This window comes from Microcaecilia unicolor, unplaced genomic scaffold (genome assembly GCF_901765095.1).
Source record: "Microcaecilia unicolor unplaced genomic scaffold, aMicUni1.1, whole genome shotgun sequence".
Lineage (NCBI taxonomy): Eukaryota > Metazoa > Chordata > Amphibia > Gymnophiona > Siphonopidae > Microcaecilia > Microcaecilia unicolor.
Window position 1 is genome coordinate 144415 of NW_021963151.1, and position 27339 is coordinate 171753.

General features: G+C 47.8%; 1 protein-coding gene across 1 annotated transcript; it reads right to left on the minus strand.

Moving 5' to 3' along the window:
• Positions 1-4077: 4077 nt before the first annotated feature.
• Positions 4078-27339, minus strand: LOC115459013 (Golgi reassembly-stacking protein 2-like; the record flags this gene model as incomplete). The annotated part of the gene is made up of 5 exons (XM_030188872.1): positions 4078-4214; positions 14824-14916; positions 22175-22298; positions 26991-27123; positions 27203-27339. Coding segments are annotated over 5 exons (609 nt in total), but the record flags the coding sequence as incomplete, so codon positions are not given.

A 27339-nucleotide genomic window follows, 5' to 3' on the forward strand; every position in this document is an offset into this window, starting at 1 on the left:
TGAGACAATGATCATCTGGTCTCAAAGTTGCTCGGTGAGCTCTATGTGGCGATATATAAAGTCTATAAAGGAACGTGAATTGTAACTCTCGAAGAGTGGCATTTTCCATCAGGGTGTACACTTGTACCAAACAACTTTTGAGTTGAGCTGCAGACACCAAGGAGGGCAGCTCCCGCAACCACCTTTGTGCCATGGATTCATAGCCTGGGTCTTTCATTTGGCTCGTAAATGATTATGATAGAACTTAACAGGTATGGAAAGTTGTACATCCAAACCAAACATCTCATTAAAACTGTGTTATACAGCAATCATCAGAGAGAGTCTCTGGGTAGGGACCCCACAATGTGCTGTAGCTGGAAGTAGGTATGCAAGAGTCCTGTGGGAACACTGTTCCCACATTAACATCTTGCAATTGCTTCAAAGTGCCCTGCTCTGTAAGGCAACGCCTTAACGGCACTATGTAAGCCACATTGAGCCTGCAAAGAGGTGGAAAAATGTGGGATACAAATGCAACAATAAAAAAAAAAAATTATATAAATAAGTACATGTTATTAATAATAGGCCCCACCCTCTGCCCATCATCTAAATACCAAGAAGTGCTCCCTACTGGGAAGGACAAGTTTACCACCACTGGCAACAAGGGGACACCTCTCTGGATAGTCTATGTAATCCATAAAGCCATTGCCAGGTCTTGTATAGAAATATAAAAAGAATAGCAAAATGGGGTGGTGCCCACATCCTACCTGGGGCTGCCTGGAGCAAATAGCGAAAATGATGGGGTTGAAATACTGCCCGCTCCTTAGTTGTATGAGAGGAAAAAAAAAAAAAAAAAAAGAGGTTCCCTAAACCAATCCTTTATATGATACATGCAGCAAGCTACCGCAAAGGCCCAAACGTCCCCAAACTCGAGGCAACTGCAAGCGATACAAGTATCATCGTGCCCTTTTCCCTTCCATAAGAGGAACAAACCCTGCGCAGAAAAATGCCATCCTTATATAGCCATTTCAGAACAATAATCATATTGTAGAGGGCCACCCTACCTGATAAGAAAGCGGGAGTGCCCTCCAGGTCCACAGCAGCCGCTAAGTAGATACCTGCAGTGGGCCAATATTCTTTGAGTATAGGAGGGTGAGATCCGAAGGAAGCAATATCCTCAGATATCCGAGTGTATCTGAAGCCCTTTGGAAGGGAAAATCCACTTGCCACAGATAGCAAATGGAACGTTGGATTGGGGGTGCCATAGATTGTGAGATTTAAGCGAAACCTGGCCAACAACTGAAATTCATTCAGAATTGAGAGCATTTGCAGAATAGTTTGATGGAGGCTTATCAGAATAAGTAAATATAGTCAGCAAACGCCAGAGCTTTGACTCTAAGACTCGGTAGTGAGATACCCAAAACCCGGGGGCCGAGATGGATAGTTCGTAAAAGGGGTTCTAAATATAAAAAAAGAAGAGGTGAGAGTGGATAGCCCCGACAAATGTGGAAAGCACGTGGGCCGACTGACATTTACCAGTAACCTAGGGGCATGATTGACCCATCCATCCAATCCTACTTAAAGCACCTCAAATAAAAAAACACCAGTTCACGTGGTCGAAAGCCTTCTCGGCATCCAAGCTCACCGGAGAGAGGATTCCCAGTTGCTTGCTCTGAGAAAGAGCAAGCAATGCCTTTCACATTCAAAACTGCATGCTGACCACGCATAACACCAGCCTGGTGATCTCCCACCAATGTCGGCATATGTGTAGCCAGCCTATCAACCAGAACTTGCGAAATAATTTTTATGTCCATATTAAGTAATGAAATAGGCCGGCAGCTCTTCTATGTGCAGTAGTGGTGACTGCCAATTGGGCTCCCTATGGAAGCTCCTGCAGAGCAGATGAAGTATTACATCCGATGTGTCGGCCGCAAGATTCTTCAGGGCAACGTGCTTCCTGCCACACTTGTTTTTCCTTGCGGCTGAACAGGAGGGGAGCCCCATGGGGAGATGCCAAATGATTTTTCAGCATGATTTATGCCAGCAGGGAGACCTTTCCTATCTGGCTGTGGGAGACCTTTCCTACCTGGCTGTGCCAAACTACGCTTCTCACAGAAAGAAAGTAGCAGCTATTTTGTCTCCATGTGCGCCTGAAATGCTTGCAGGCCCGGTGCCTTTGTGGTGGCAGGGCTGGTTAACTCAACATTAGACTCATGGAGGGGAAGTTCGGAAGTATGCTTTGACTCTGGGGGATCCCTGAAGTCAGACTTGCTCGCTTCAGCTATGATCTTTGGGTCTTTGGAAGCAAACAAGGACTTTGTTGCTCAGAAAGTCTTTAGAAGACAGCAAGATTTCAGTAGGTAAAGGTAATGACCCCATAGTAAGGGCCCCCCCCCAAAAGAAAGCTTTTCCTATCAGGCTCAAGGCCTCCCCCCACAAAAAAAAAATAGCTTTTCCTATGCATCAGGCTCAAGCCCTCCCTCCCCCCCAAAAAAAAACAACAAACCCCATTCAGGTTCTGGTTTCAGATGAGTGGGGCTCTCCCAAAGCAGTGGCCTGGGTCGGAAGAGCTATGTCTAAGCTGTATCTGCCACCCTCCCCCTTTCATCAGGCACATAAGGCTATTCAATGCTCTGTCAGCCAGATAATCAAAAGCAAACACGGACACTAGAGACCAATAGTGCCAGGCATGCTAAACAGGGACACCACTATTCCTCCCCAATGTTTGGCGAGCTGCCTGCCGAGTACTACTACAACTATTTAACATTTCTATAGCGCAACAAGGCATACGCAGCGCTGTACACCATACACAAAAAAGACAGTCCCTGCTCAAAGGGCCCTGCTTCCGCGGCAAACCCTATACCAGCTCAGAGCTGGCGTTAGGGTTTGCCGGGGCATTAAGGAGGAATAGGGAGGCCCTGATCAGCATGCATTTGCATGCTTCCAATCCCCGAGCCCCCTCAAACACACAAGGGCCTGGAGCTCCTGGGGACTCCCAGGCCCCCCATACATCAAATGCCCTGGTGGTGCAGTGGGACCCAACCCCCTCTGGGGACTCCCAGCCCCCCCCCCCCCAATACACCAAATGCCCTGGTGGTGCAGTGGGACCTCATCCCCTCCAAAGGCTAGACCTGGTGGTCTAATGGTGAGGGGATCCCCCAAGCCCCTCCTCTGGTACCTTTTAAATTGGAGGAGGGACTAGCAATCCCTCCTCCTCTGCAGGAACCAACTCAAAATGTCAGCGGCCTGCCCAGTGTATCCTGGGATGCACTGGGCAGGGCAAAGTGCCACCATTTGAGGAGACGCCCACAGAGGAGAAGGTAGTGCTAGTCCCTCCACCTCCAAATTAAAGGTACCATGGGATGGGGGTGGGAGAACCCCCCCCCCCCCACTGACCACCAGAGCATTCGGGGGGGGGGGGGGGGGGTCTGGGGGTCCACTGGACCTCCAGGCCTTCCTGTGCTTGGTGGGGGGCAAGGGGTCCACTGACTCTCCAGGCCCCCCTGTACTTGGTGGCATGAGGGTGGGGTTAAATGCCTTTGGGGGGGGGGGGCTGAGGGGTCCACTGGATCTCCAGGCCCTTGTGTTTGTCAGCACGGGGTGGCGGTGGGGGTGGGGGGCTAGATGTCCAGGTCTGACAGGCCTGGGAGAAAATCTCAGACCTGTCAAACCTCTTCTGCAGGAGGACTGTGCCTTGAGCACATGCCCAGACACAATCCTCCCGCAGAAGTCCCCCTATGATCAACGCTAATAACGTGCATAAAATTTGTATGCTATTAACGTTGATCATAAGGGAGTTCTTTCCCTGCACTGTTCCGGTGGTAATTCCTTTTCCTTGCCCCTTCTTCTAGAACTCTTCCCTCTTATCTGCGAGTACAGTCCTCCTACCCCATGTTTAAAAAGTGGAGTCTTAAACCTACTTCTACACCAAAGCCTTTGGGAATGATAGGGACATGTGCATTCTGGCTGAAGTCTTCCTTGTTTTATGTTTTTTTGTAATTTTTATCTTCTGCTTTTTTTCTGCTCCTTATATTTGTTTTGTAAACTGCTCTAACACCTCAAGACTAAGAACAGTATATCAAATATGAGAATAGACTGAACTATTTTTTAATTGCATTAATACATACCAGGGTGCATAACGTCTGGTAATACAGAACCAGGAATTATATGTGGTCCAGGCATGTTTAGATTTGGTAGGTTAGATAGATTGGGTAGTCCAGTGGATAGTGGCATCAAACCTAAAAGAAAAAAGTAAACCGCAATGGGAAAATTAGGTTCTTACCTTGGTAATTTTCTTTCCTTTAGTCACAGTAGCTGAATCCATTACGAATGGGTTGTGTCCACCTACCAGCAGGGGGAGATAGAGTACACTGAAAACCATACTGCCTCCTGGACAGCTAGCTCCATCTGCCTCTCAGTATTTGAAGCTTCCAAAAGTGTTAAACCGCGAAGTAGCATAACATGATCTTTCCTCACAGCGAACAAACGCCCCAGAACAGGAGCAATAACACAAAGGAGGGACGAACTCAACCTCCTGTAGTAGAACAGAAATCCTGAAGACTGTTTTCCAACTTCTCCCAATGAGGGAACATATCTGCAGGAAAAACTGAACACAAAACAGTCAATCAGGGAGGGATCATGGATTCATCTGCTGTGACTAAAGGAAAGACAATTACCAAGGTAAGAACCTTATTTTCCCTTCCTTGTCATCAGCAGCAGATGAATCCATTACGAATGGGATGTATCAAAGCAATCCCTAGATACGGAGGGAACAAGTCACACCACGCGCAAGCACTTGTGCTCCAAAAAGCGCGTCCCTCCTGGCAGCCACATCTAGCCTGTAATGACGGGCAAAAGAGAGCTTAGGAGCCCAAGTAGCTGCACTACATATCTCTTGAAGAGAGAGTGCTCCCGTCTCAGCCCAAGAGGAAAGAAATCGCTCTTGTGGAATGTGCCTTAAAGACGTCAGGTGGAGGCCGGCCAGATAGCAGATATGCAGAAAAAATGGCTTCCTTAAGCCAACGGGGCTATAGTGGCTTTAGACGCTGGAGACCCTCTGCGAGGACCTGACAACAATACAAAAAGGTGATCAGAGGTCCTGAAAGCATTTGACATCTGCAGATACTGCAACAGAGTCCTGTGCACATCCAGAGGTGCAACTGCCCAAAAGATTCCGGAAACTCCTCCCTAGTAAAGGAGGGCAGAAAAATAGGCTGGTTTAGGTGAAACGCTGAAACCACCTTAGGCAGGAAGGAAGGCACAGTACATACCATAACTCCGGACTCTGAGAATTGCAGAAATGGGTCTCCACAGGACAGTGCCTGGAGCTCAGACACCCGTAATGGCCACCAAAAAGACTGTCTTTAGAGTCACATCCTTCTCCAAAGCTCGTCTCAGCGGCTCGAAGGGCGAACAATGAAGAGCCTTTAATACTAGCCCCAGGTTCCAAGCCGGACAAGGTGCCCGCACAGGAGGACAGAGCCGAAGCACCCCTCTAAAAAACTGTGCAATGTCTGGATGCGCAGCTAAGGAGAGGCCAGCGACCTTCCCTCGAAAGCACACCAATGCTGCCACTTGAACCCGCAGGGAATTATAGGCCAAGCCTTTTTGTACCCCAGCCTGCAAAAAGTCAAGAACCGGCGAGACAGAAGCCCGCATGGGTGTGATCGTGTTTGGAACACACCAGGCCTCAAACTGGCGCCAAATCCGGGCATACGCAACAAGTGGACCGCTTGCGGGCCTGCAAGAGAGCGGAGATGACCTTGTTAGAATAGCCCTTGTTTCTCAATTGCACCCTCTCAATAGCCATGCCGTAAGACCAAAGCGGCAGGGATCCTCCATGGTTACCGGGCCCTGCGTCAACAGGTTCGGTACCAGAGGCAAAGGAAGAGGAGCCTCCACCAGCATCCGCCGGAGGTCTGCATACCAGGGCTGCCTGGGCAATGAGAATCACCACTCCCTGGTGCAGCCGAATTCGCAGGAGTACTCGCCCTATCAAGGGCCAAGGCGGGAACACATATAGATGGCCCAGAGGCCAGGGTTGAGCCAAGGCATCCAACCCCGCCGAGCGAGGATCTCTCCGTCTGCTGTAAAAGCACAGGACTTTGGCATTTGTGCTTGACGCCATCAGATCCGCTACGGACGTTCCCCATTTGGCACAGAGTTGAAGGAACACTTCGTCTGCCAACTCCCACTCCGCTGGGTCGATGTGGTGTCTGCTTAGATAATCGGCTTGCACGTTTATCTGAACTGCAATGTGAGCTGCTGACAGGAACTGTAGATGCAACTCGGCCCAGTGGCAAATCTGAGCGGTCTGCACAGCCACTGCTCTGCATTCCGCCTTGACGATTTATGTAGGCCAATGCCGTCATATTGTCCAACAGCACTCTGACAGCCAATCCCTCCAAGGTCAATTGAAAGGCCAGCAACGCCTGGAAAATTGCTTTTAACTCCGAGCGATTGATGGACCACTTCGATTCTTGGCATGCCTCTGCTGGCAATGAGCTCCCCAGCCCTTCAGGCTGGCATCGGTTACCACCAGGCACCAGTCGGGGAGCACTAACGGCATTCCTTGCTGCAGCTTGCTGTCTGAGAGCCACCACTCCATGCTGAGTCAGGCCGCAGGGAGCCAACTGAGTCTGCACTGATAATCCTGGGAAATGGGAGACCAACGTTGTAGCAGGGAACACTGCAGCGGTCTCATGTGCGCTCTCGCCCAAGGCACCACTTCTAGGGTGGCCGTCATTGACCCCAAGAGCTGGACAATGTCCCAAACTCGCGGGTGAGGCATCCTCAGGATCAGACGGACCTGGGTCTGAAGCTTACACCTCCTTTGCTCAGGTAAAAAAAAACCCAACCCCGAGGCCGTGTTGAACCAAACCCCCAAATACTCTAAAGATTCAGAGGGGGTCAGGTGACTTTTGGGTATATTGACGGCCCAGCCCAGAGATTGCAGTAGTGAGACCACTCTGGCTGTTACACGACGACTCTCTTCTGCAGAGTCCGCTCTGATGAGCCAGTCGTCGAGGTACGGGTGAACCCGGATACCCTCTCGCCTGAGAAAGGCAGCTACCACCACCATTACCTTGGAAAAGGTTCAGGGAGCTGTGGCAAGGCCGAAAGGCAAGGCCTGAAACTGAAAGTGTTTTCCCAAAACTGCAAACCGGAGAAACTGTTGGTGCGGGGGCCAAATAGGGATGTGCAAGTAAGTTTCTTTCAGGTCCAGAGACGAGAGAAACTCTCCTGGCTGAACCGCCGCAATGATGGACCGCAGGGTTTCCATGTGGAAATGCTGTACTTTGAGTGACTTGTTGACTTTCTTCAAATCTAGAATGGGCCGAAAAGACCCTCCTTTTCGCAGCACCATAAAAGTAAATGGAGTAACGGCCACAGCCGTGTTCGGCGGGAGGCACGGGGATCACCGCTCCCAGGTGCAACAATCCTTGCAAGGTCTCCTCTACCGCAGCCCGTTTAACAGTAGTGCCGCATCGGGACTCCAAAAACACGTCTCTCACCGGGGCAGTAAATTCCAATCTGTAGCCGTCCTCTGATCAGGTTCAAAGCCCACTGACCTGAGGTAATCTTGACCCACTCCTCGAGAAAGAGGGAAAGATGTCCTCCAACTGCAGGAATCGAGGAGTGGGCCGGAGCACCATCATTGAGAGGGTTGCCCATGAACTCCAGGCCTTGAACCGGCCGCTGCGGAGCGTTTGTCTGAGCGAAAGGAGTTCCTCTGCTGAAAACGGGCACGCAAAGTAAACCCAGCAGAACGCCCCGGGCGGTACCTTCTAGCTTCATGGAAGCAAGGTCTGGAAGAGGAGGGAACCGCCTGACACTTGGAAGAAGGCCGCGGCCTATCCTCTGGTAAGCGCTGGGGTTTAGCATCCCCCAGGCCCTTGACAATTTTCTCCAACTCCTCACCAAATAGGAGAAGGCCTTGAAAGGGCAACTTCACCAACCTTTGCTTAGAGGCCATGTCAGCTGCCCAATGCCGTAGCCATAGAAGGCGGCGAGCGGCCACCGCCACAGCCATCTGTTTAGCTGAAGCTCTGACCAGATCATAGAGGGCATCAGACAAAAATGACAAGGCCGACTCCATCTGCGGTGTCACCTCCGCAAGGGGCTCCGCTCCATCCCCGGGCTGTTCCACTGCCTGTTAAAACCAAGCAAGGCAGGCTCGAGCAGCATAACAACTGCACACAGATGCCTGTAAGGCTAGGCCTGAAATCTCAAAGGACCATTTGATTGCTGATTCCACTGCATGTCCTTCAGGGCGACCCCTCCCTCAACTGGGAGGGTAGTCTTTTTCGTCACAGCCGTGACTAGGGCATCCACTTTAGGCACAGCCAAGCGTGCCAAGTGCTCCTCACTGAGAGGGTATAAGTGCTCCATTGCCCTGGCAACTTTCAAATGCCCCTCAGGGTCAGCCCATTGAGCCAAAATAAGCTCTTGGATGGAGTCATGCAAAGGAAAGGCTCGAGCAGGCTTCTTAGTACTTGCCATTCTTGGACTACCAGAGGAGGCTTCGCCCATCACAGGATCTTCAATAGAGAGGGCCTGTAAGGCATCAGAAATAAGCGCTGGCAGCTCCTCGCGGTGAAAAATCCTAACCACAGTGGGATCATCTGGATCCAGTGGCAATCCTACACCTACCTCTGGCTCTTCGGACCACGAAGGCCTGCCAAACCTCTCAGAATCCCCACAGCCTGACCACGGGGGGGGGGGGGGGGGGGGCGCCCGCTCTCTAAAGGGGAATTTACCCTTCTGCACTTGTCTTGCGGCCAACTGTCTGGGGAAAAAATGCCTGACGGCAATCCTGGGCCACAGAGGGGAACCAGGTAGCAACGCAGAGACAGACATCTGCGGCAGAGCTCTTAACATGAACGCTTTATGTAAAAGCAACACAAACTCAGTGGAGAAAGGCTCACCCTTGCCTCCCGGTTCCAATCCGGGGTAAGCAGCTCCTCTGGTAGCCTCCATCCGAGGCTCCCCTCCGGCCTCAGACCCCTCTGCTCCTGTGGGGGTTGAGCCATGCGGCGCATCCAAGATGGCGCCCGCTGCCAGCTCCACCGAGCGGGAAGAAACATTGCTCGCCATGCTCAGGCCGGCCCTGATGTCTGAAGAGCACGATTTACAGGGCCCCGCTGCAGATCTACGCTTGCCACAACGTGAGCAGCGCTTAACAACCTCTGCAGCCATCGCTGAAAAATTTCAAAATGGTGGATTTGCACCAAAAACATCCCGATCGCGGGCCCTCCCTGGAGGAGCTACAAGACTCTCTTACCTCCCCAGACCGAGTCCCAGAGCTCCGGTCACGCTGCACAAACAGAAGGAAGCCTCAGAATCGCAGCGCTAACAAGCGCGTTGCATTTTTTTTTTTTTTAACGTTGTGAGGAAAGTTAGAGGCAACAGCTACAGAGGCACTCGAGGTTCAGGAGAGTGGGAAAGGCAGGGAAAGGACGAACCAATGTGCCTGCATCCACATAGGAGGCCGGGTAAGGCAGAGAAAGGGCGAACCTATGTGCCTTTAAAGTGGGCACCATCAGCCACAACACCCCTGCTACAACTGGCCAAAGCACAGGAGCCACCCAGGCAGATTTCTGAAGGAGCTGAATAAGCTGCATCCACCCTGCTGGGGAGATAGAGAATACTGGGAGGCAGATGGAGCTAGCTGGCCAAGAAGCACTATGGTTTTCAGTGCTCTCTATCTCCCCCTACTGGTAGGTGGACACAACCATTTGTAATGGATTCATCTGCTTGATGACAAGGAATATGACTGATTACTTCAAGTAAGCCTAACATCAGTTAACAGAGAGTATAACATCAGTTAATGAAGACTGTATACTGAACGTATAATAAACAGTACTGTATATATGTTTATCAGATGTGAAGCTTTTTTGGGTCACAACGGTTAAGTGCACGCTCCGGTTAACTGCATGTATTTCTTTGGTCCCAGACCCTTGCACTTAAGCAGATTGCACTACATGTATACCCTGGAGGAAAGGAGAAACAGGTGACTTGATACAGACGTTCAAATATTTGAAAGGTATTAATCTGCAAACGAACCTTTTTCGGAGACGGGAAGGTGGTAGAACTAGAGGACATGAAATAAGGTTGAAGGGGGGCAGACAAGAAAAATGTCAGGACGTATTTTTTTCACAGAAAGAGTGGTGGATACTTGGAATGCCCTCCCGAGGAAGGTGGTGGAGATGAAAATGGTAACAGAATTAAAAATGTGTGGGATAAACATAAAGGAATCCTGTTCAGAAGAAATGAATCCTCAGAAGCTTAGCAGAGATTGGGTGGCAGCACCAGTGGTTGGTAAGCGGGGCTAGTGCTGGGCAGACTTCTATGGTCTGTGCCCTGAAAATGGCAGATACAAATCAAGGTCATGTATACATATAAAGTAGCACATATGAGTTTATCTTGTTGGGCAGACTGTGCGTGTGTGTAAGTAATAAAAAATAATAGGCCATCAGAAGAAAAGTTACAAGGTTGTTGCCAAGTTGTGCAAACACTGTTGCTAAAAACTTCTTTCCAAAAATCTTAGTCTTAGAATCAAAATGGAATACCCACAACTACAAGAATATTCATAAAAATATGTATTCTTAAAAAATGGCACTCCTCCTGAGAAACATGCGATGTAACTCTAAATCGTAGCCTGCAACTGATGCTATCAACACATTACTAGCTTTAAAAATGTGTATGCCTGACGAAATGCTCCTACTTTCTTAAAAATGCCAATAGTAAAAATAAAAAAGGGGAGTCTTACCTAGGTGGAAACTAATGTTATTAAAAAAAAAAAAAAAAAGATAGTACCTTACATAAATACAAGCCAATGTTCTATGGGGTCCTTTTAAAAAGGCGTGCTAGCGTTTTTAGTGCACGCTAAAAATAAGCCATGCGCTAAATGCAAGAGATGCCCATATATTCCTATGGGCATCTCTAGTCTTTAGTGCAAGCTAATGATTAGCGTGTGCTAGAAACGCTAGCACACATTTGTAAGACCCTCTATATTTGAAAATGCCCAATACACTGAACAGATTGTAGTATAATCGAGAGAGATCAGTACAGCTTAAGTATCTCAAACAGTAAAATGTTGCTTCTTTTTAAAACAATAGTACAACTGTAAATAGCCAAAAAAATATAGAAAGGCACTCACCATTAACACCATGATTGCAAACATACCCTGGGAGTGGAGCACTGCTAAACTAATCAAAAATGGTGCGTTTGAGCAGCGCATTTAAATTGAACCACATAAATGCCAATGGTTCAGTATTCTAAACAACTGGTGGCAGCTAGTAATGGGTAAATGAGCATTGCCTAATTGGGCCATTTTGTTGGGGGGGGGGGGGGGGGGGCCTAATATGTTGGGCCATTTTGTAGGGGGCCAAAATGTGGGCAGATAGTAGTCAGAGACTATTATGTCAGGGGCTCTTTTGTTAGGGTTTTTTTTTTGATGGGGCTATTTTGTCAGTGCTTTTTTGATGGGACTGTTTTCACAGTGCTATTTTGAGTCAGTACTGATTCCAAGACATCACAATTCTTGTTCAGGTGGCTATTTAAGCTTGGAATGAAAGGGGAGGCGCTACTGCTGGGAGATTTCAGCTTGCCTGATGTGCATTGGGCTATCCCGTCAGCAGAATTACAAAGATCACATGGTGATGGAACCCACGAGGGAAAGGTCGACGCTGGATCTAGTGCTCTAAAATGGAAAAAGTATTTCCAATGTATGTGTGGGTCCCCACCTAGGTAATAATGATCATCACACAATATGGTTTGATGTAAAGAGCAAAAACGGAGTGAAGATGCACAAAATTCAAAGTATGGATTTCAGACGTACTGCTTTTTGTAAAATGTAGGAACACCTGAAAGAGGAGCTGATGGAATGGGTAGGCATAGGTGAAGTGGAACCACAGTGGTCCAAGCTGAAAGCTGCTATAAACATGGTGACTGATCTTTACATAAGGACAGTAAACAAAAACGAGAGAAAAGGGAATCCTATATGGTTCTTCAAACAAGTGGCTGAAAAAAAAAAAAAAAGGGCAAATGAGGCCTTGTTCAAGAAATACAGAAGAATGCAACAAGAGGATCACGGAAAAGATTACCGGAGTAAACTCAAGAAGCGAAGAGGGAAATACGGCTAGGGAAAGCGCAGGTGGAAGAAACACATGGTTAAAGATGTAAAGAGATGTTAACAAGACCTTTTTCAGATATACTGGGGAAAGGAGAAAAGATAGGAATGGAATTGGAAGACTGACGGATGATGATAAAGTGAACGTGTGAAATACTTCTCTTCTGTGTTCATGGAAAATAAATCCTGGAGAAGGACCATGAGTAGGCTGCTGAGGGAATATCTGGGAATGGAGTGGAAATTGCACTATTCACAGAAGAAAGCGTTTATAAACAGCTTGAGAAACTGAAAGTGGACAAAGCTATGTGGCTGGATGGGATACATCTCAGGATACTGAAGGAGTTCAGAGAAGTCCTGGCGGGATCTAAGGATTAATAGAGCTTTAGAGATGAGAGAAGTTCCACGGGATTGGAGATGAGTTGATGTGGTCCCTCTTCACAAAAGCGGAGACAGGAAAGAAGTGGGAAATTATAGGCTGGCAAGCCTCATGTTGGTGCTGCTGAAGGAAAGGATAGTTAACTTTCTAGAAGCCAGCCGGTTACAGGATCTGAGGAAACATGGCTTTACCAAAGGAAAATCCTGCTAAACTAATCTGATTGACTTCTTTGACTTAGTGGCCAGAGAACTGGATGACAGATACGCATTAGATGTAATCTACTTGGATTTCAGGAAAGCTTTTAATAAAGTCCCTCCCAGAAGACTCAGGAATAAGCCGAGACGGCTGAACTTAAGACTCAAAGTGGTGAACTGGATTGGTTGACTGATGGAAGACAAGAGGGTGGTGGTAAATGGAATATGCTTGGAGGAAAAGGTGGCATGCCTCAGGGGTTGGTGCTGGGGCCAATTCTGTTCAATATATTTTTGAAAGAAAGACATTGCTTAAGTGTTAGAAGGAAAAGTTTGCCTTTTTGCGGATGATGCGAAGATAGACAAGAGTGGATAATTTGGGAGGAGTAGAAACTATAAGAAGGGATCTCCAAACGTTGGAAGAATGGTCAAGGATCTGGTAGTTAAAATGTAATGGCAAGAAGTGCAGAGTGATGCACTTGGAGTGCAGAAATCCAAAAGAGATGTACCAGATAGCAGGGGAGAGATTGGTAAGCTTGGCTCATGAGGGCTCAGGGTGATGGTGTCTGAGGATATCAAGGTGATGAAACAGTGCAACGAGGAGGTGGCTGCCACCAGAAGGATGCTAGGCAGCACAGACAGGAGTAAATCAGCAGAAGATGCCCCTGTACAAGTTGTTAGCGACATCCCACTTGGAGTATTGTGTTCAGTTTTGAAGGCCGTATCTTGCGAAGGATGTAAAAAGACGAAGTGGTTCAAAGAAAAGTGATGAAAATGTTATGGGGATTGCGTAGCAAGATGTACGAGGACAGACTTGACCTGAACATGTATACCCTGGAGAAAACGGGATACGATGTGATACAGATTTTCAAATATTTGAAACAAACATTTTCCAGAGAAGGGAAGGCAGGAGAACTAGGGGACATGAATTGAGGATGAAAGGGGGATGACTCAAGAATGATGTCAGGAAGTATTTTTTTCATTGAAAGGGCAGTAGATACCTGGAATGCCCTCCTGCGGGAGGTGGTGGAGATGCAAACGGTAACGGAATTAAAAAATGCATGGGATAAACACAAAGGAATCCTGTTTAGAAGGAACGGATCCAAAGAAACTTAGCTGAGATTAGGTAGCAACACTAATTGGGAAACAAAGCCAGTACTGGGTAGACTTCTATGGTCTGTGCTTTCATCATGGCTGAATAGACTTGGATGGGCTGGAGTGGAGCTTATCAGGGGCTTCAACAACTTCAGAAATTTTAGAACAAGGACAGTGCCGGGCAGACTTCTACGGTCTATGCCCTGAAAATGGCAAGGGCAAATCAAGATTAGGCATATATATGAAGTATATCATACAATATGTAATGTTTATCTTGTTGGGCAGCCTGGATGGACTGTACAGGTCTTTATCTAACATCACTATATGGTAGGGCTAGCTGTTCTCAGCATGGAAGATTTGCATATCGGGACCATCCCTTTCGGGGTGGTCAGAAAGGTCAGGGTGCTCCAGCTGGGAGTGTGGAGGTGCTAGATCTGCAGTGTGAGGTATGGGGGCCCATGCTCCAGTTCCTCTGGTGGGAGGATGACCAAGGCAGTTTTTACACAGGTAGGTCCAAATAACCTCAAATCAGTGGGTCCTTGAATTTAATCAGCATAGTTATGCTCTCAAGTTTGCTCATCCCCTGATTTGCTGTTGCCACTGTTTATCAAGGTTTGCTTTCTGTAACATTTGTTACAGCTTCTTGTGATTTTATTTACAGAATTAAATGCAGTCTCAAATTATCATCTTGAGATGTTTTTCATTCCTTCAGATTTAGTACATGAATATCAGATTGATGTGGCTTCTGATGCAGGCGTCTACGCCAAAACATGGCTCGTGTCGAGTCCTTGTTTAGATTCAATGTGAAGTGTTTTATTAATAAAGGACTGTTTATTCAATTTTGCACCCAGTCCATTTTGATTATCTGTTGCTTGCTTCTTTTGTTCTGAGGTACGGAGATTAAGTTTTCACAACAAGGAGAAGGAACAAACTAAAATCACGCATGTGTGTACACACACACACATATATATATATATATATATATATATAAAGCAGTCCACTCTGTTCTCCACTCTCATTCCCTTTATTGTTGCTTGGTGGTCATTTCTTACCTGGCAGTGTTGTTGTTGGGTTAATTGATGGCGACACTGTGTTGAGGGAGGAGTTTACTGGAGGGGGTGGCAACAATGGTACTGTTGGGATACCTGCAAAAAATGAACAAATTCACATACATGTACAGCATTTCCTTTTTAATGACAATGGCCCCATCTCAATGTCCCTGATGTCACCATGCCTCCTAATGTGCTGCGCCAGAGGCTACAAAATGAGAGCAAATATGAGTGGCAACATAGGGCATCCTTGCCTCATTCCCCGGCCAAAACCAAACTCCTCCTAATGTCCCTCATTTAGTCTAACCTTAGCTTTTAGAGCAGAATACATTGCCTTCAGACACCTACAGAAATCTGGACCAATTCCATTATTTGCCACCCTATTAACATATAGGCCCAATGCATGTGACCAAATACTTTTTCAACATCTACCACCAGCAGAACAGATACGATTTCCTCCATCTGCACACACCAGGTTAAATTTAACACTCGCCTTATATTATCTCCCACATAACGGCCTGATCTTCGTGAATAAGCTTGTGCATCATTACTTGCAATCTGTTAGTCAACAATTTAGCTAGAATGTATTTTATTTATTCAAAGTTACAAATTGCAAATACAGATTAAATAAATAGCTTAGCCATTAAACAGCAAAAAATTAAATATACAATAAATCTCAAATGCTAGAGGAAATTAAACCCTCAAAGGATAGAGACAAGAAAATTGTAAAAAAAAAAAAAAAAAAAAAAAAAAAAAAGAGAGATGTTCCCTCTTCAAACAAACATATGAGCCATATGAGAGAGAATACAATAAATCTAAGCAATACTCTATCTGAGATTAAATTTAAACTGTGGAACCACATCAGGTACCTTCCTAGACCACAGAGCCAACACTTTAGCAGACAAGGTAAAATTATGTATAATCATACCTGATAATTTTCTTTCCATTAATCATAGCTGATCAATCCATAGACTGGTGGGTTGTGTCCATCTACCAGCAGGTGGAGATAGAGAGCAAACTTTTGCCTCCCTATATGTGGTCATGTGCTGCCGGAAACTCCTCAGTATGTCGATATCAAAGCTCCATCCGCAGGACTCAGCACTTAGAGAATTACACCCACGAAGGGACACTCTGCCCAGCTCACCACCGCCGAAACGGGGGAGGGGAATTAACCCAGCTCATCCCCACACAAGTGGGGGAGGGGAATCCGTCCAGCTCATCCCCGCGGAGCGGGGGAGGGACACCACACCCGCCGATGCGGGGGGATCTGGCTTATCCTGCAACCGCAACCGCGGGAGGAGCTGACTGACCCTAACACCGCCGAAGCGGGAGGGGTACAAAGCTGCCCTACAGCCGCACGAAGCGGGAGGGAGTGCCGGCAGAATTTATGTCTCAATCCAGCCCCGTAAAACGGAGGGGAGAGGAATGCAGCAGCTCACTGTAACACAAAGTCGTCTCAACTCTTGAAGAATCCAAGTGAAAGAAGAACTTGAACACGAAGTCCTCCTGAAGTAACTGAAGGCTAAACTTGAACCTAAAATTCAACCAGAATATAAACAGTACAGATATCTGGGAGGGGCTATGGATTGATCAGCTATGATTAATGGAAAGAAAATTATCAGGTATGATTATACATAATTTTACCTTCCATATCATCAAGCTGATCAATCCATAGACTGGTGGGATGTACCGAAGCAGTACTCACCCAGGGCGGGACATAGAAATCCCTGACCTCAACACTGAAGCTCCAAACCGGGCCTCCGCCCGTGCAGCCACAGTCAAACGGTAATGCTTGGAGAATGTATGAGCCGAAGCCCACGTTGCCGCCTTGCATATCTCTTCCAAGGAGACGGATCCGGCCTCTGCCATCGAGGCCGCCTGAGCTCTCGTGGAGTGAGCCTTCAGCTGGATAGGCGGCACCTTCCCCGCGGCCACATAAGCCGCTGCAATGGCTTCCTGGACCCATCTTGCCACTGTAGGCTTAGCAGCCTGCAGACCCTTACGAGGACCTGCAAACAGGACAAACAGATGATCCGATTTCCGGAAATCATTGGTCACTTCCAAGTATCTGATGATGACTCGTCTCACATCCAAATATTCAAGAGCGGAGTACTCCTCTGGGTAGTCCTCCCTACGAAAGGAAGGGAGACAGAGCTGCTGATTCACATGGAAGCGAGAACCAATCTTGGGCAGGAAGGAAGGCACTGTGCGAATAGTCACTCCTGCCTCAGTGCACTGCAGAAAAGGCTCTCGACATGAGAGCGCCTGGAGCTTGGAAACTCTTCTGTCTGAAGTGATAGCCACCAAAAGACTGCTTTCAACGTCAGGTCTTTCAGAGATGCCCTCGACAAGGGTTCCAAAGGCGGCTTCTGCAATGCTCTTAGCACCAGGTTGAGATTCCACGCAGGCACCACTGAGTGCAGAGGAGGGCGCAGGTGATTAACTCCCTTGAGAAAGCGCACCACATCTGGCTGCGAAGCCAGGGAAGCACCCTTCAGGCGGCCCCTGAAGCAAGCCAGAGCCGCTACCTGGACTTTAAGGGAACTGAGCGACAGGCCTTTCTCCAGACCTTCTTGCAGGGAACGCCAACACTGAAGAAATTGGAGCAGTGAAGGGAGAAAGTGAGCCTGCTTCACACCATGCTGCAAAGATACGCCAAACCCTGGCGTAAGCAGTAGAAGTAGAGCGCTTCCTCGCTCTCAGCATAGTGGCGATGACCTTGTCTGAGAAGCCCTTCTTCCTCAGACGCTGCCGCTCAATAGCCAGGCCGTAAGACCAAAGGGAGAGGGATCCTCCATCACCACGGGACCCTGATGTAACAGGCCCTGCTCCACTGACAGCCGCAGAGGATCGTCGACTGAGAGCCTGAACAAGTCCGCATACCAGGGACGTCTGGGCCAATCCGGACCCACCAGGATTACCCTGCCGGGATGCTTTGCCACCCGGTCTAGCACCCTGCCCAACATGGGCCAGGGCGGGAACACATAGAGGAGCTCTTGTGTCGGCCACTGTTGGAGAAGAGCATCTACTCCCAGGGATCGAGGGTCCCGTCCTCTGCTGAAAAAGCGCGGCACTTGGCCATTGGCCGATGACGCCATCAGATCTAGGCTCGGCTGGCCCCAGCGCTTCGTGATGTCCAAGAACGCCTGAGCAGATAGTTGCCACTCTCCGGGCTCCAAGGTATGGCGACTGAGAAAGTCCGCCTTGACATTCATGACTCCGGCAATGTGGGCCGCTGAAAGCTGCTCCAGGTTCGCTTCCGCCACTGGCAAAGACTCATAGCCTCCTTGGCTAGAGGGGCGCTCTGGTACCTCCCTGGCGGTTGATATAGGCCACAGCCGTGGCATTGTCCGACAGGACCCGTACAGGCTTCAACACAAGTACCGGGATGAACTCCAATAACACCAAGCGAATGGCTCTGAGTTCCAGGAGGTTGATAGACCACTTGCCTCTGCAGGAGACTAGAGCCCCTGCGCTGTCCTTCCCAAGCAGTGGGCTCCCCAGCCCATCAAGAGGCGTCAGTCGTGACGACAATCCACTCCGGGGTCACCAGAGGCAATCCTGCAGACAACTTGTCTGTCTGCGTCCACCAGCTCAGCGCCTTGCGCACTGCTGGGTCCACGGGAAGGCGCACAGCATAATCCTCCGACATCGGAGTCCAGCGCAGCAGCAGAGATAGCTGTAGTGGTCTCATATGAGCCCTGGCCCAGGGCACTACTTCCATCGTGGCCGTCATAGAGCCCAACAGCTGCACGTAGTCCCAAGCCCGAATAGGAGAGGCTACTAGGAACTAGTCCACCTGAGCCTGAAGCTTGACAATCCGATTGTCTGGCAGGAACACTCTGCCCACTTGGGTGTCGAATCGAACTCCCAGATACACCAGGGACTGAGTCGGGCGCAGCTGGCTCTTCTTCCAGTTGATGATCCATCCCAGGGAGCTCAAAAGAGCAACTACCCGGTCCATAGCTTTGCCGCACTCTGCATAAGAGGGGCTCGGATCAACCAGTCGTCCAGATAAGGATGGACTTGTACTCCTTCCTTTAGCAGGAAGGCCGCTATGACCCCCATTACTTTGGAAAAGGTCCGCGGAGCAGCAGCCAACCCGAAAGGGAGGGCTCTGAACTGGAAGTGTCGTCTCAGGACTGTAAAACGCAGAAAGCGTTGCAGAGGAGGCCAGATGGGAATATGCAGGTACGCTTCCTTGATGTCCAAGGAAGCCAAGAACTCTCCTGCCTTCACTGCCGCTATAACAGAGCGGAGAGTCTCCATGCGAAAGTGCATCACTTTCCAGGCCCGATTGACCCCTTGAGGTCGAGGATAGGCCGGACAGAACCTCCTTTCTTTGGAACCACAAAGTAAATGGAGTAACGTCCCTTGCCAATCTGATTTTTTGGCACCGGAACGACCGCACCCAGGCGGATCAGGTTGTCCAAGGTCTGCTGCACTACCACAGCTTGACCGGAGACTTGCAGGGAGAGAGTACAAACCCGTCTCTTAAGGGTTGGCAGAACTCTAGCTTGTAGCCGTCTCTGATGACTTCCAGCACCCATGCGTCTGAAGTTATAGTGGTCCACTCGCCCAGAAACGAGGACAGCCGTCCTCCAATCTGCACTGGGGCGTGGACCAAGGCCCCGTCATTGGGTACGAGACCCTGGGGGAGGACCGGAGGGAGCACCTCCGGGACGGCGGTCTCTGCGAAAGGAATGCTGCTTGGGGGGAGAAATTCCTCTTGAAGGAAGAGGGGGCAGAGGAACCCGACTTGCCCGGGCGGTATGGAGGTATCGGGATGAGTACTAACCCGAGCCCTGACCTCTGGTAATTTCTTGCCCTTAGACGTGCCGAGATCGGTCACGATTTTGTCCAGCTCGACCCCAAAGAGCAGCTTGCCTTTAAAAGGCAATCTAGCCAGGCGGGATTTAGAGGCGTGGTCAGCAGACCAATGTTTCAGCCAAAGCCACCGCCGCGCAGAGACTGTCTGAGCCATGCCTTTAGCTGAGGCTCTCCAGACATCATACAGCAAGGCTGCCAAATAGGCTAAGCCCGATTCCAGGGCCGGCCAATCAGCCCTCAAGGAATGATCCGAGGGGGAAGCCCGCTGCACCATAGACCGGCACGCCCTGGCCACATAGGAGCCGCAAACTGAGGCCTGCAAACTTAAAGCAGCTGCCTCCAAGGACGACCTTAAGGCCGCCTCCAATCTTCTGTCTTGGGCGTCCTTTAGGGCCGTGCCACCTTCCACCGGCAACGCCGTTTCTTAGTCACCGCAGTGCTTAAAGAATCCACGGTAGGCCACAGATAGGCCTCACGTTCACTCACAGCCAAAGGATAGAGGCGGGACATAGCCCTAGCCACTTTAAGGCTCGTTTCCGGGACATCCCTTGAGCCGCAATTAAGGTGTGCATGGCATCATGCACGTGGAAGGTTCTAGGCGGGCGCTTCGTCCCCAGCATAATGGCAGAGCCAACAGGGGCTGAGGGAGAGACGTCCTCCGGGGAGGAAATCTTCAAAGTGTCCATGGCCTGTAACAACAGGTTGGGCAAATCCTCTGGGCTAAAAAGCCGCGCTGCAGAGGGGTCATCCGCTCCATCTGAGCGGGGATCTATCTCCTCCAAGGAATCCGCAAAGGATCGTTGGGAGACCTCAGACACGCTGCCCTCATCTACATCGGAGGAGACAAAAGTCCTCCAAGGCCTGGAAATCAACCCGAGGGCGTTTACCTCTGGGAACCTCAACCTCTTTATCAGAAGAGGGAGCAGGGGCAGCGTTTTGCATGAGGAAAGCCTGATGCAGCAGCAAAACAAACTCGGGGGAAACCCCCCAGACTGTGCACTTCCGCAGCCTGGGCAACAGCCCCTAGACGCACTCTCAACCGGCGCTCGCAATAGCGGGGGAGAGACATGCTGCGCATCCAAAATGGCGTCCGGAGCGAAACTCCGTGAAGGAGCCGCGCGGGAAGAACGGCGCTTAACTTTAGCCGCTTTTGTGCCGTCGCCCAAATTAAGGGCGTTCATGGCATTAATGTCTCCACCTCAAGGGCGGCCCCGAAGAAGCCATCCGAGCCGCGTGGCCGGCCAAGATGGCGGAGGCGAGGAGTGGGGGATGGGCGTTTATGGCGGGAAAAAAACCGCCACGCCGGAGGAACGACCGGGACATTCATCGGTCACTAAACTATCACCCATCAAGGGCGAATCAGGTTGTAAAACCCCCGCATCCCCTCTAGAAGCGCTCCAGCGATCCGGGGAGCGACCCTTTGCGCACTCGCCCTCCGACGCCATTGCCACGAGGAGAAGAATCGGGGAACCCCCTGCCCGCTATAAAAAGGTAAAATTACCTGCTTGCTGCTCCGAGCTGTAACGAACTGGTGTCCCAGTGAGTAGCTGCAATGAACGTTTAAAGAAACGTCGAATTAACGCCTTTAAAGACGTTTAAAATATATATATTTTTTTTTTTTTAAACGGAGCCAGCGGGAGGGGGGAGAAAAGGAGGGACCTGGCACCACCAGGTTGCACTTGCTCAAAAGAGCCCTCAACCCCAGGCCTCAACAAACCTAAGGATTAGGCTTGGAGGCCTAGCCAGAGCTGCTGCTGTGTGTGACCACCACCTTCTGAGATAGAGAACATACTGGGGAGTTTCCGGCAGCACATGACCACATATAGGGAGGCAAAAGTTTGCTCTCTATCTCCACCTGCTGGTAGATGGACACAACCCACCAGTCTATGGATTGATCAGCTTGATGATATGGAAAATACATTTTAAATAATCAGGTAACTAAAATCTCTCTCTCTTCCGTGCAATGAGAAATATGAGAGACCATCACGAAATGCCTGCAGGCCACCTAAAGGGTCTATCCCAGCACTGCTCATGCCCACCTGCACCTTTGCACATGCTCCACAATGGCATACCCTCCACCCCACCTGGGTTTCTCTTGCCTCTGGGCGAGTCTCCCACCCTCAAGTTATCTCTGCAGTGGTTTCTAAGGACACTAGGGCCATAATTAAACTCTGGAATTCATTGCCAGAGAATATGGTAAAGGGTTAGCTTAGTGGAGTTTAAGAAAGGTTTGGACGGCTTCCTAAAGGAAAAGTCCATAGACCATTATTAAATGGACTTGGAGAAAATTCACTATTTCTAGGATAAGCAGTATAAAATGTTTTGCACTTTTTTGGGGATCTTGCCAGGTATTTCTGACATGGATTGGCCACTGTTGGAAACAGGATGCTGAGCTTGATGGACCTTTGGTCTTTCCCAGTATGGCAATACTTATGTACTTTTGACATTGTGGTTGTCATTTTTCTGCATATTTTGTCAATATACTGCAAATTATGCATCTGTCTGAAGGGCACACTCTACTCACCTGTGCTGAGAGCATTACTGACAGAGGAAGGGCTCGAACTAATGGAAAGGTGTGAAAGATCTGTTTCAATTCCTGCAGTCCCAGATGGTAAGCTAGAGGGGGCATTCACTGAAGATAGCTGAACCTTTCAAAAAACAGAAAAAACAGAAGGCAAACTTTGGTAAGAATGAAAAAACCATAACTATATCTTTACCTTCTACAACTAAAGGCAGGAATTGGGGGGGGGGGGGGGGGGGGGGGGGGGGGGGGGGGGGGGGGGGGTGGGGGGGGGGGGGGGGGGGGGGTGGGAAAGAGTCAAATCAGCAGGCGAGTGCAGTCCTGCCAAAGTGTTTATGTTTACTCCACACTTTTGGGAGCAATCGGACTGTAGCAGGAAGAAGCCATATCTGGAAGGACAAAAGACTACATCTGGGTGAGGCAGGAAGGAGGAGGAGAGAGGGCTGTGAGAGGGTAGGGTGAGGTGTGAGGTAAGACAAGAACTCAACTATATTATGCCCCTTGTCACACCCTCCCCGCCACAAAAATAAAATAATTCTTGGGGAGCAGGGATGATGGCAGAATAACACAGTAAATGCGTTTTGTCCTTTTTGAGGCCTGAATGAACGTTTCAAACCCTGTCTAAAGGGTACATTCCATTTGACTATGTGTGTGGCTACTAATCCAAATACAGATTAATTTAAGACACTCACTGGCTATTAAGGCCAACAAAGGCTGGGGGTCCTAAATATCCTGTGGATAAAAATGACCAGGTCAAGGTCTTTCTACAAATGGTTCATGTTTCTGGAATACATTCCTCACCGAGACTGGGGTTTGTGTGACTAATCCTTTCTGCTTGAATCTAAACACTTGAAGGGCATTTCTATAACTGGGTGTTAACAATTACATGTACCTTGTGCACAGTGCAGTGTTAATTGGAACTTGTGTGCACAAATGCGTTAAGTGTTATCTATAAAGGCACATATAGCTGCAGGGGGCATACCATGGGCAAGTCTCCAACTTACACACACTACATACAGAATACTATAAGTTAAATGAACTGAATTACACACTTGGGCACGCACACTTACCTCTGCCATTGATCTGGCACAAGTGCTTTAACATTTGGTAAACCAATCTGGGTTATATACTGTATTCCAACACAAAGTAGGCACACCGAGTCCTATTATAGAACTGGCACTCAGTGTCAGGTGCCATTGTGACACCCAACTTGAGGCACCAACTTAGAGAATTGTCCTCTTGGATTTTTCATCAATTTGGCTAATTTCCACAACAGGAATTTTTCTTGTTGATTCTTGTTCATATCTTAGAAATTAAGATCCAAGTTGGTGTCAGTGGGTGGGCCTGCCTTTGATTTTTTTTTGATTATGGTTGTATTTTTTTTTTGCATATCCTGTTCTACTGATATGTGCACTATATTACTTTTTAAATAGTCTGTCCTGGTCAAGAATGGCTGAATATTAAGTGCTTGATAGATATTCTGGTCCCTATCTCCCTCTACCTGTCATATTTGTGGGAGCAACTGTGAGCCCTCCAAAACTCACCAGAAACCACATATAGGTGCCCCCTTCACCCATAAGGGCTATTGTAGTGGTGTACAGACGTGGGTTTTGGGGGAGCAACAATGAGATGTACCTGGGAGCACGTTTTGGCACTCTACTGCAGTGCCCCTAGGGTACCCCATTTATCTCCTTGGATGTCTGGAAGACCACTAAAAATGCTGGCCCCTCCTACATCCCAATGGCTTAATTTACTACGTTTTTCCACTTGGACTTTTTTTTTTTTGTTGAAAATGGACCAAAAAACAAAATGTCCAAAGCACAAAACCTTGTTAGAGAAAGTATTTCAAAAACAAAAGATAGACGTCTTTCTTTTTGGAAAATGAACTTCTTTCTTTTCAGATTTTGGATGTTTTTGCAAACGTCTAAAGTCGGACTTAAACATCATATCGAAAATGCCCCGCCATGTGTCACCAGGGTACAAATTATATAACAGTGATAATGGTGGATCATATTGGAGAGGGGTGCTATATGTTAAAAAGGTAATTAACAAAATAAAAATTCAGAAGGAAACATAGCAATATGGATCCTTATGGATAAAAATTCCATATGTGAAGGGAAAGAGAATACCGGTAGGGCTACACTACTATCCAGCAGGCCAGGACAAACAGATGATGAAACGTTAACACGCTAGCAAATTTGGCAACAGTATAACAATGGGTGATTTAAATTACTGTACCAAGAATCTAAAAATATAAATTTAAATGTAACATTGTGCTTGGTAGAAACTCCTGGTGACACTATTCTCACTCTCAGAACACTCCATTCTGCAAGACAATCTTGATGCTACTGCCATAAATGTCATCATCCTCCCAGTACATCTGAAGGAATCCACAGATTCAAAGAAACAAAGTACAGTTAACCATGTAGAACAAGTAGAAGTAAACCGATTTTTACTCGTCCCAAAAGACTAGGGAACACTAGAGGAAGTTACATGGAAATACTTTTAAAATAAATAAGAGGAAATATTTTTTTTACTTAACGAATAGTTAAGTTCTGGAACTCTTTGCCGGAGGATGTGGTAACAACGGTTAGCATATCTGAGTTTAAAAAAGGTTTGGACAATTCCTGGAGGACCATAGTCTGCTATTGAGACAGACATTGGGAAGCAACTGCTTGCTCTGGGATTTGTAGTATGGAGTGTTGCCACAATTTGGGTTTCTGCCAGGTACTTGTGACCTGGCTTGGCCACTGTATGAAAAAACAGGATACTGGGCTTGATGACCATTGGTCTGACCCAGTATGGCTACTCTTATGTTCTTAATTTCTAAGCATACATCAACTGCTAGTTTGATAGCATGGACATGTGCCATGTATGAATTACAATTTATATTGTTAAAAAAGGAATGATCCAAAATGGAGTGCTCCTGTTTGTTGCAATTTCAGCATTACCTTTTGGCTCTTGACTGTGAGCATGCTGAATAGGAAGGGAAGCTGAAGGGTGTTCTTCCCCCCCCTCCCCCCCAGTCCTTCGTCAAGTTTCAATTGCAGCCTATGCTATATCTTCCCCAATTTCAGACATTTCTGCTGTTCCAGGGCAGGGAAGAGCCCGTAGAGTACATCGTCACTCAGCCTGGCAGGACCAACGACCCCTCCCATCTCACAACCCGGTGAGCAGCTTGCACTGGTTCCGCAGGAAGTGGTTCAGTGGAGCTGGAGGAACAGCAGTCCTTATCTGTGGTTGTGTTGGGGGAAATTTCTGCTGCTGGTTTGATCCCGCAGCATATAGTGGGGGGGGGGGGGGGGGTCAGCGATCTTTGTATATGGTGTCAGCGAAGGCAATCTCCCCAATATCTGGTTATACCTCAGAAGAAATTTCTCTACGTACTGCCACGCTTCAGCGATTAAGATCACAAGAGATTTTGCGGGACTCAACCTGGACGGATCTTGAATCTCTACACAAGGTTTGCACATTCTTGTCTGTTTCCTTAAATAATGCTGTGCAATAAAGAAGGGTGAGTTGACTATTCTGATTAAACAAACTCAGTTGGAATAGGTAGTGACAAAGATTCAGGACAATCAGGCTCAGTTCATTGGAGAAAGACTGTTTCACCATAAGGTGGAAAGTTTTGAAAATTGTGTGACATTTAAACCCGAGAATACTTAATTTTCCTTATCTAGACTTACATCGCCTACAGAGATGTTTCATAGATATTGTTAAGAAATTAAGTATTCCGAGAGGTTTTTGCCACCTATGTAAAAATTATACTATGTTCTGACTATTCTGTCAAAATCTGGGGAAAAGCAGGTAGCAGTAGGATGTTTCATAAATTAAAAGGCATCCAGAACATACTTAAATACCCAAGAGCATTAATTTAAAGACCCCTCTGAACTACACAACCTAGGTGTGCTGTAAGATAGCAAAGGATAATGGAACCAAGTTTTAAAACGTAGCAGATTAAGAGCTCTGCCTAGCCTCTGGCTTTTGCAAAGCTGTCTCACATCCATCTCTGGTTAAGAGGCAGAGTTCAGATGCTTTTGAGTGTTTCCTATCCTCAAGTGAACTCCATCTAACCACTCTTTTCTAGAATTTCACCTGCCCCACTGGCAGAAGACTATATAAAGCTTAGTGGCCTCACTACTTGCAAGTTTACTCAAGTTGCCCCTATCTTGATTCATCCCAACCTAACACAATTCTCTGGTACCTCTATAGGTCATTTACTAATGGCTAGCACATACCAAGCTTCTTATTTTTTTGTCAATTAGTCTGTATGTCTTGCCAGTCTATTCTAAATTGTAAGCAACCAGGACATTGAACTGTCTTGTGTGTCTATTAAAAACTGTATATATCAGTTGTTCCCAAACCTGGTCCTGGAGGCACCCCAGTCACTCAGGTTTTCAGGATATCCACAATGAATATTCATGAGAGATTTACAAGCCGTGGAGGCAGTGTATGCAAATATCTCATGAATATTCATTGTGGATATCCTGAAACCCTGATTAGCTGAGGTGCCTCCAGGACCAGGTTTGGGTACAACTAGTATAAATGATTATTTAGCCTCTCAAAATATAGTACTATACAATCCACCTCTAGATTGCAAGTGTAATTTTAAAAACATTACTACAGGTTTTGAACTATACCGTTAGGTCCTTCTTATTAAAGAAATTTTCCATTATTTCTACAGTGAGCACTCATCACTGCTGGGCCCCCAACTATGGTTCTTTTTCAATTTTCTTCCTCAGGTTTTGGTTTAGGATCTAAGGTCAATATATACAAGACATTCATCCAGAAATCGCGTTTAAGATGTAATGTTTATTACCTCTGTAAAACCATCTTTGAGAGGACTAACTGGTACATTGGGCACCTGCCCTGGAATAGAAATGTTCTTGCCCTCTTCAAATGGGCGTGTAGGAATCCGATGCAAGTATCCATATCCAATGCCGCACCCTAAGCTGGGGGGAGGAAAAAAAAAGCAGCTTAAACACACTAAATAATCAGGCAGACAACATCAGAAATACTTAACTCCCTTACCTGCCTTCTCCACCCCAAACATGATTTGGTGTAATAATCACCTCACGACAATTATCGGTGTCTGTGTTGTACACGTAAAGTTTTAATGGTTTTCCCTCATGTGTTTCAATGAGGGAGAAAAGATCTTCAGACTGGTA